Here is a 10548-nt window from a genome sequence, read left to right as displayed (position 1 = left end):
CATGACACCATGATCTCCATCATCTTGATCTCTATCAACGTGCCGTCACATGGTCGTCTAACCAACTATTGCTATCGCATAGCGATAAAGTAAAGTAATTATATGGCGCTTGCATCTTATGCAATGAAGAGACAACCATAAGGCTCCTTCCAGTTGACGACAACTTTAACAAAACATGATTTTCTCATACAATAATTTATATCTCATCATGTCTTGACCATATCACATCACAACATGCCCTGCAAAAACAAGTTAGACGTCCTCTACTTTGCTATTGCAAGTATTACGTGGCTGCTACGGGCTGAGCAAGAACCGTTCTTACCTACGCATCAAAAACCACAACGCGGTATAGTGATTGCTTTTTGATCTTCAAAAAGAACCCTGTTCATTGAATCCAATCCAACTGAAGTTGGAGAAACAGACACCCACTAGCCACCTATGTGCGAAGCACGTTGGAAGAACCAGTCTCGCATAAGCATACGCGTAATGTTAGTCTGAGCCGCTTCATCCAACAATGCCGTTGAATCAAGAATCAACTAGTGACGGCAAGCAATATTTATATACCCACGCCCACAACTCCTTTGTGTTCTACTCGTGCATATAACATCTACGCATAAACCTGGCTCGGATGCCTCTGTTGGGGAATGCAGTAATTTTAAAATTTTTCCTACGCACACGCAAGATCATGGTGATGCATAGCAACAAGAGGGGAGAGTGTCGTCCACGTACCCTCATAGACCGTAAGCGGAAGTGTTATGACAACATGGTTGATGTAGTCGTACGTCTTCACGATCGACCGATCGTAGTACCGAACGTACGACACCTCCGCGATCTGCAGACGTTCAGCTCGGTGACGTCCCACAAACTCACGATCCAGTAGAGCTTCGAGGGAGAGTTCCGTCAGCACGACGGCGTGATGACGATGTTGATGAAGCTACCGGAACAGGGCTTCGCCTAAGCACCGCTATGATATAACCGAGGTGGATTATGGTGGAGGGGGGCACCGCACATGGCTAAGAGATCAATGATCAACTTGTCTATCATGGGGTGCCCCTGCCCCCGTATATAAAGGATCAAGGGGGAGGCTGGCCGGCCCTAGGAGGGCGCACCAAGAGGAGGAGTCCCCCTCCTAGTGGGAGTAGGACTCCCCTTTCCTAGTCCCACTAGGAGGGGGGAGGAAGGAGTGGGAGAGAGGAAATGCAAGGTGGGCACCGCCCCCCTTGTCCTATTCGTACTCAAGGGGAGGGGTGCGCGGCCTGCCCTGGCCGGCCCCTCTCTCTCTCCACTAGGGCCCATTAAGGCCCATTAGTCCCCGGGGGGTTCCGGTAACCCCCCCCGGCACTCTGGTTTTCTTTGAGGTCACCCAAAACCCTTCTGGTGTCCGAATGTAGCCATCCAATATATTAATCTTTATGTCTCGACCATTTCGAGACTCCTCGTCATGTCCGTGATCACATTCGGGGCTCCAAACTACCTTTGGTACATCAAAACACATAAACTCATAATACCGATCATCACAGAACGTTAAGCGTGCAGACCCTACGGGTTCGAGAACTATGTAGACATGACCGAGACTCATCTCCGGTCAATAACCAATAGCGGAACCTGGATGCTCATATTGGTTCCTACATATTCTATGAAGATCTTTATCGGTCAAATCGCATAACAACATACGTTGTTCCCTTTGTCACCGGTATGTTACTTGCCCGAGATTCGATCGTCGGTATCCTCATACCTAGTTCAATCTCGTTACCGGCAAGTCTCTTTACTCATTCCTTAATGCATCATCCCGCAACTAACTCATTAGTCACAATGCTTGCAAGGCTTAGAGTGATGTGCATTACCGAGAGGGCCCAGAGATACCTCTCCGATACATGGAGTGACAAATCCTAATCTCGATCTATGCCTACTCAACAAACACAATCGGAGACACATGTAGATCATCTTTATAATCACCTACGTTGTGACGTTTGATAGCACAGAAGGTGTTCCTCCGGTATTCGGGAGTTGCATAATCTCATAGTCTGAGGAACATGTATAAGTCATGAAGAAAGCAGTAGCAATGAAACTGTAACGATCATAATGCTAAGCTAACGAATGGGTCTTGTCCATCACATCATTCTCCTAATGATATGATCCCATTCATCAAATGACAACACATGTCTATGGTTAGGAAACATAACCATCTTTGATAAATGTTCTAGTCAAGTAAAGACATACTAGGGACACTTTGTTTTGTCTATGTATTCACACATGTACTAAGTTTCCAGTTAATACAATTCTAGCATGAATAATAAACATTTAACATGAAATAAGGAAATAAACAATAACTTTATTATTGCCTCTAGGGCATATTTCCTTCACAAACCTCACCCGCAAAGCCGTATAACTATGGGTTTGCGGGGCAGATACGGGTCAAAACCCTATCTCCCCGCTGCCGCGTTTCGCCGCAATTCCCCACTCCATCCCTCGCATTTCTCGCCGCCAGTGAGCCCACTTTCGCCTCTAGCCGCCATGTGGAGCCGTATGTGGAGCTCCGGCCGCAGCTCCGGCGGGGGCGGCGACCCCGAGCGCGAGGGGTGTGTTTGCGCGGACGGCACGAGGAAGCGCGCGGGCAAGAAGTGGACCAACCAAGGCCTTCGAGCCGCCGACGTCACTCCTCGGCTGCGGGCTCTTCCTCCGCCGCGAGCTCTTCCTCTTCCTGCGCGGCTCTTCTCCCCGTAAAGACGGAGTGGGCGGAGCTCATCGCCGTCAAGCAGCAGCCGGAGGAGGGCGAGCTTGTCGCCGTAGAGCAGGAGCCGGAGAAGATCGCGCGCTGAGGCGTCGTCGGGACTGAAGCTTTCGTCGGCGATGTCAACGCGGTCGCGGCCGCCATTGCCGAACGGAGTTTGCGAGAGGAGGAGAAGCGCCACCGTCACGACGAGGAGCTCGAAGACCTCCTTTTCAAGCAGGCGGTTGCGGTCAACCTCGCCACGAAGGACAAGGACGACGAGTGGCGGCGCATCCACGAGGAGCAGAGGGAGAAGTACGTCGACCTTGTCAGCTCCGACGAGGAGGACTGAGCTCCTCCACCGCGTCGGCCTCGCTCGCCGCGAGCCCGTCCATTTTGGTAGCCGCCTCGAGCCCGCAGATCCCCACCCCCCTCTAGTAGTAATAGTAGAATGTATGTATGATCATGTAGTATGTGGTAAACTATGAATGATCAGTGTGACTGCAATTTCTCCTGTGATTTTTTTTTCAAATTATGCAGTTTCTTATACGGGGTCTATTCTGCAGCGCACGATTTCGCCCCGCAAAACAGTTCATCCTCAAACTATAAATGCGTTATGCGGGTCGGAATTATACGGGGTCTTCTAGAGATGCTCTTACACAGTCATTTCTTAACCAGTTCTGCTGAACTTTCTTATTTGAGTACCAAAGTAATGTTGCACTATTTGTTGGTATACCATCAGTTCACCCACAAATATGGAAAAGGTTGTTTTACCGGACAAACCAGATAGCTAGATGTTCCTTACGAACTATATTGTTGTGTTTGGTGACCAAATCATGTACTCGCAAGCCACATTAGTGCCTAGATTATCACACTTAATATCATCCAGTACGAACTGTGGAAGGACGACTATTAAATTAAGGATTAAATTAATCTTGTCCTTGCACTATAACACTAGTTATTTGCATTACTGTCAACTATATATATTCGTCGTTAATAAAGAATAACTAGCTATATGGAAGTATATGCATTGATAAACATAGTTGAGTAGTTGTGTGCTACTATTATATATTCGCTCCGTCTCATAATATAAGAACGTTTTCGACAGTAGAGATGAATGAAGTATTGTTTTTGTGCAAATGCACAATTATTGTTCTAAAAATCCAAAAAAGTGCGCTGTAAAATGCTGACGGACGGGCTTTGAAGTACCCAAGCAAATTGCAGAAGCGTGGAGTTCGAATCCATGCGAAATTTTCACATCAAACAAATATATCACGCTTATGAGATAAGAAAAAGAAGAGGCCAATCTTTGCGTTCTTAAAAGAAATTGTCATACGAAGAAAATTTACAGAATCTTAGCCCAACAAGTCTCAAACAATACGGTTTTATACAGTTTGTGTTCTTAGCCATAGAACACCATCATATGCTTAATGGTAACCTAAGCATGCACGCAGGTAGCATGGAGATCCACTTATTATGTTCTGCAGTATCAGAATTCAAAAGACAAAAAAAGAAAAGAAAAACAACAACAAAATGCAAGAGAAAACCACCAAACTCTTGCAATGGCGCCACCACCACCTCTGACCAAACACCTTCACCCTGTGCAGCTGGTAGATACTATAGATCGCACAATCAAGCGTATGATATCACGCCTGGTGCCTGCCGTCGACATTAACGTCAGCGACCAAGGGGCAGGTGAGCCGGGGTGTGGGCACGGCGTAGAGCCTTGTAGCGCGCGGCGCAGTGAGGCCAAAGATGTCGCTCATGTCAAGCTCCGATGGCTTCATGCCGTCAGGTAGCGCCCAGCTGAAGCCGTGGGCGAGCTGAGCGACGGCGAGCTCCAGCGCGTACAGGCCGAGCGCCATCCCGGGGCATGAGCGGCGACCAGACCCGAACGGGAGGAACTCGAAGCAGCCGCCCTTGAAGTCGACCCCGGCAGCCTCCCCTTCCCCCGCCACGAACCGGGACGGCCGGAACGTGTCCGGATCCTTCCATGCCTTGGCGTCGCGGCCGATGGCGAAGACGTTGATCATGACGCGGGAGGCTCGGGGCACGGCGTAGCCCCCGACGACGCAGTCCTCGGCGGTCTCATGCAGGAGCAGCGGGATGGGCGGGTGCAGCCGGAGCGTCTCCTTGATGACGCACTTGAGGAAGGGGAGCTTGTCGAGGTCCGACTCATCCACATTCCGGTCGAAACCCACCGTGTCAGCGAGCTCCTTCTGCAATCGACGGAGGTCGTCCGGGCTGTGCATCATCTCTGCCATGGCCCACTCGATCGCCGAGGCCACCGTCTCAGTCCCGCCAAACATCACATCCTGCCACACATCCACGTCAACAGGTCAGTTTATGAAATGAGATCACATACAGGTGTCATACATGCGTATATACAGTACAGACGACACATACAGTACATGAAATGGGATCGCAAACAGGTGTCATGCATGCGTACAGTAGCAGTAGGACAAAATAGCATAGGTGTCCAATTTTGCACGCGTAGTGCTGTGCCGGTCCCGAAGTTACGAGGTCGCGGTCGTTTTTCCTTTTCGGCGTGCACTCAATCGCAGAAGGGCCGAGTCTTAAACATGAGGACTCCTACCGTGAAAGTAAAGAAAACGAAGTGGCTGGTGCAAAGGTTAGGGAAGCCGTTGTGGTCAGAGGCTGAGAGCCTTTTTCACTTGGGAAGGAGACACGCACTACAACACCAAGTCGGCCGGCCGGCCGGCCAAAGCTTATCCGCGTGTGACATAAGCTGAAAAAATGACGCACCATGAAAAGCCGGACGCAGAGCCCCCAATCTTGGAAGTTTTCGTGCGTGATTTGGTTCTGAGCGCCTGGTTTTTCTTTGGTAGAGGTTGAAAAATGATGTAGGGGCACGGCGCGTGTGGGCGTGAATGAACAAGTGAGAAGTGAAAAGTACCAGCAGATTACTACTAGCAGCAATGGCTGCATGGGCGCGGCTTCTGCGCCTCGCTACCTTTCAACAGTAGATCCACCGGCACCGATCGTGATCCGGATGATGAAACATGGGCAAGGTGTGCCCGCCCGCGCCCCCGATTTGATCGCGATGAAACCAAAATAGGTCCCCGGGCTCCGACAAGGCCACACATATAGTGGCAGCTCTGGTGCTGGATCTGGCATTGGTATCTGGCCTTGGGTGCATAGTAAGGTTGTCATAAAGATGGGCGGGTTGGCATTCCGGTACGTAAGGAGACAAACATAACTAGCAGGGTCCAACGTACCCCTATTGTATGTATACTACGTCATGGTGGTTCATGCGTGAAAGCAGCTTGCCCGTAGTGTATACGGCGCCACTTCCTCGTTGGTTGGATCGGAAGGGGAGAAAAATGTGCACGTCACGTGTCTCTACTGCTCTGAGGCGAGGTGTCTGCCCGGCTACGGCTCAGGGTGCAAAATGTTGGACGAAAGCTCAAGGGAGCAATTTCGTGGTTCTAGAATTTGATTTCCAGAGCATGTTGGACACCAACGAAAACTTAGTTTGTGTCATGTTCTTTGTTTCTGTAACATGACCAGAATCTGAGTTCCAAGTTCGAGCCAAATTATGAGAAAATATGATAGAAGTTCAAGTGATAGCCCCGCAAAAAAAGAAGTTCTTTTTTTTGTGGGAAAGCAAAAACAAAAGGTTCAAGTGATTGAACATATAAAAAGAAGAAAGAAAAATTAAAATTAAATTTTTGCACGAATACCCATGTAAGATCACACGAAAATAGCTTGGACTAAAACTTGGATAAGTCTCAGTTAACTGAGATTTAGCAATTCTGATTTTATTTGCCACAAATATATTAGTAGTACTTGCTGGAATTTCGATGAAATTTCATCCAACATGGTAGTACCAGTATAGGCGACTAGCGGATGTTTATTACACCACGTGCTGGACATTGACGTGTGCATTAATCGCCATATATATCGAGATATCTGCATGATCTTTTTTTTTTTTGCTATGATATAAATTTTATTTTATATTTTTGCATGGCAGTACTTCTGAACGATAAAAACTGATCTAAAAAATAGCTCGATCGCCGTATAGGAGTACCTTACTGGAGTAGGAGTATCTTATTTACTTTCTTTGTTCATTTTTATAAGACCTTGAAGACATTTCAGACAATGTACAAAACAGCCCAATTTAAGTTGTCTGAAATGACTTATAAAAGTGAACGCAGGGAGTAATAATATTCGTCCGATATCGCTTGCACTCGCCAGGCATTAATCAACCACGCGTAGTGATAAACAAACCATTTCCCCGCAAAAAAGAAAAAAACCATTTAATTACTACTCAGGATTTTTCCACGTATTAAAGAAATTCGCTTGCCTTTTTTTTGTCCGCTTATTATTATCTGGCGAAATATTGCGTTGGTGATCTGTTTTTCGTGCGCATATATGCTAGTAATTGATTAGCGGAGTAAAAACGGAAGCTTCGGTTCACGTACCATGATGATGGCCTTGATGTTGTCACGCGTGAGGCGGAGCGTGCTCTGCAGCTCGTCCCCGCCGTCGCCGGCGGCCTTCTTCGGCTTCGCCTCGGGGAGGAACGCCAGCATGTCGTCCACCATGTCCGCGTCGACGTCGTCCGGGCTCTTGCCCCTCGCCATGTGCTCGTCGATGATCTTGTCGATGAACTCGTCGAGGGCGGCGCGCGCGGCGCGGAGGCGCACGTTGATGCCCTGCGGGTCCGCCCAGCTCAGCCACGGGAAGAAGTCGCCGATGTTGAACGCGCCGAACAGCTTGGAGAACTCCTGGAGGATGGCGATGAACTCGTCCTGCTTGCCGCCGTCGCCGTCCGCGGCGGCGCCCGCGCCGAACGCGGCGCGGAAGATGACGTTCTTGGTAAGGTTGAATATGAGCTCGCCGAGGTTCACGGACTCGCCGCTCCGCCGAGCCACGGCGCGGACGAGCGCCGCGGATTCGTCGCGCACGGCGACCCACGTCTCCGGACGGCGCCGGCTGAAGAGCTTCATCACGCACAGCTTGCGCATCTGGCGCCAGAAGGGCCCGTAGTGCGCGAACGCCATGTCGGCACGGTCGTAGGTGAGGTAGGCGATGGCGATGGTCGCCGGCCGGTTGGAGAAGGCGCCGTCCTGCGCCTGCAGCACCTCCCGGGCGTACTCCGGCGTCGACACGGCGAAGGCATGGAGCTTACCGAGGCGGAGGTGGAGAAGGCCGCCGTACTGCTTCGCCAGCGCCGCCAGGCCCCGGTGGGTCAGCTGGTCCATCATCGACATGTTGCCGACGATCGGCAGCTGATTCGGCCCGGGAGGAAACGGCGGCGCCTTGCCCCGCCGGCGCCGCTGCAGCACCACGAAGACCACCGAGGCGACGAACAGCCAGCTCAGTGGATCTTGGAGCCATTCCATGCCGGTCTTGGCCAAACCCGCCATTGACAGATACTCGAACTAGAATCTCGAACTTGTTTTTGGCTTTTCTTGGGTGTTCGATTCGACGGTGTGGGTTTTAGGTTGATGTGTTATAACGCTCTTGGGGTAGAGCTGAGGAGAAAAGTGGAGGGTGCCGGGTTTATATACAGTTTGGGCGGAGGAGTAGGTGAGATCAGGGAGATCTCCAGATTAGGTTGAGACATGTATGCTGATAGCATCCGCAGCATCACAGTTTTCAACGTTTCTTTCCCTTGTTTACCCTATTTTATTTTGGGGCCATGAGAAAGGGGTGGATCAGGAGTACAAATGGTAGTGGGAAGGGCTGGTGTATAGTAGAAAGAAGATGATTTAGACAAATTTCTTTCTAAATCAATCAGATGGATTTTCCTAAAGCTTGACTGTTTGCTTGCTGGTGAATACCAAATTAAGTAGTTACTAATTATATGAGCACGGAGAGAAGGGAGTATTTATGGCGGCCTAAAAATTCCAGATTAAATCGGATCTTTATTTTACAGGTATGAAAGGTCAAAGTCAAATAGTACATATCTTTTCCATATATTGCATATGTTACCGGTCTCGCAATCCCAGGGGCACGCACATGTGCATCCGTCTAGAGCCGCTGATCCGCGCCGTGATCTGAAAAGTTGTTTTGCCTAAAATTGGCCGGAAAATAGTTGCAAATTTGGAACCCTCTCAATATGAGACAGTATACATGTTTATCTTGTACAAATACTTCGTGCAACCGCTCTTCTACGTCTTCAACCCTGTTTGAGCTATCCATGTTACTGTTCACCTTCTTTCTTGGTCCACATGATCTAATTTGACCGTTCAATACTCTTCTCTTTCGCGTCATCTGCATTGTTCCTTTCAATCCTTTGATCGCATTGTTTCCCTATTTCTTTTCCTTATGTGGAATTATTTTACTTTTCATGAGGTCAATTGAGCAATTCGTCACGTTCCATCGCTGCATGAGTTTATGCCATCATTTTTCCCATCACAAATTGTTGCAGTCTTTATTTGATCTTTTTTTCTATGATACATTATGTCGTCTTTGAAATATTCATCCTTCAATTCATTATTTTTTTCCTTTACAATAACATTATGATTTCGTTACTCCAACCGCAACGACTTTTCTACCATTTGATTTCATTGTTACTCCTGATATTTTAGGTCTTGTTCTGTCAAGTTTTGTGATATGAAACTTGCTTATTGTTTCTTTTGACCCTACATCCACATGGCCCATCCACGCATCCCATGATCGTGTGGACCACCCGCCTGGAGGTTGTGGAAGCCGGTTGGGGATTCTCCTTAAGCCGCAAGAAAACTCTGGAAGTTTTTGAACCGCCTTTAAATTTTTAGCCCAGTCGGGGTTACAGATCTCCGAATATTTTTAAGAAATGGAGAAATGAGTTAGAAAACATATCAAAACAGAAGGCAAGAAATAGAGAGACCCAATCTCGAGGGAGGATCTCGCCCCCGAGACCACTATAGCCACAAAACCAGAGGGGAATACACCCCTCTAACAAGGGGAGAATGTCAAGGAAGAAGATGAAGGAGGGGGCTCTCTCCCTCTCCTCAGGTGGCGCCAGAACACCGTTGGGGACATCTCCGCCATCTTCATCACCGTCACCAACGACTCTTACTCTCTTCTCATGGTGATGTGTGAGTAGTCCTCCCTTGGGGGTGAGGGTATGTACTAGTAGCTATGTGATCTCTCTCTCTCTCTCTCTCTCTCTCTCTCTCTCTCTCTCCCTCTCTCTCTCTCTCTCTCTCTCTCTCTCTCTTCATCATGCTCCTTCTGATGATGATTTTTATCATGGACTTTGTTAATGAAGTTCAACTTGTGATTTACCCCATTTTATTGTCTTTGTAGTGAATTGAATCTTTGCTCCTTCTATGAGTTTCTTTATGGGAATCAATTAGATTAAATGATGCATATCTAGTACAATTTGCGGAGTCCCGTAGTGATATTGGGGTAACTCTATGCATAATATATTAGAACAATAAAGAACATATGGTGTTGTCATGGAATAATTTTGGGGGTTGCCTATGGTGATATTGGTGACATTGGGGTGGTTCTATAGATTAATATTGGAAATGTGAGTTTGAGGTGGTTTGCCGTTCGTACATCTACGCGGTCTCATCCTACTTTGATCCGATTTAAAGAGAAACTTGGGAGTGACTTTTTATTGCACTTTTTAGGGCGTATCATGTGTGTTAACTATGTTACTGATCTTGAGGGTTGACACTAGCGAAAGTATGAACTCTAGGCCTTGTTTCCAAGCATTGCAACATCGTTTTTGTTCACTTTTTTTAGTTGTTACCTTGTTTTTTTGACCTGAAACTGTAGGGTTTGTACATATTTATCCAGATTAACAAAAGGGTTTCTCTTGGTCACATCTAGTTATTGCACATCTAAGTGACTCTGTTAACATAAAAGGGAACAAA

At 48.0% G+C, this 10548-nt stretch overlaps 1 protein-coding gene across 1 annotated transcript; it reads right to left on the bottom strand.

Moving 5' to 3' along the window:
* Positions 1–4009: 4009 nt before the first annotated feature.
* On the bottom strand, positions 4010–8225 carry LOC119271472 (cytochrome P450 84A1-like). Its single transcript, XM_037553298.1, has 2 exons — positions 7156–8225; positions 4010–5025 (listed from the first exon to the last, which is right to left on the bottom strand). The coding sequence occupies exons 1-2, from the start codon at positions 8101–8103 to the stop codon at positions 4357–4359; spliced, it is 1617 nt and encodes a 538-aa protein (XP_037409195.1). The 5' UTR covers positions 8104–8225; the 3' UTR covers positions 4010–4356.
* Between the last annotated feature and the right edge of the window lie 2323 nt (positions 8226–10548).

This window comes from Triticum dicoccoides, chromosome 1A (genome assembly GCF_002162155.2).
Source record: "Triticum dicoccoides isolate Atlit2015 ecotype Zavitan chromosome 1A, WEW_v2.0, whole genome shotgun sequence".
Lineage (NCBI taxonomy): Eukaryota > Viridiplantae > Streptophyta > Magnoliopsida > Poales > Poaceae > Triticum > Triticum dicoccoides.
Note: the sequence above shows the minus strand (reverse complement) of the source record. Positions and strands in the feature narration are given on the sequence as shown.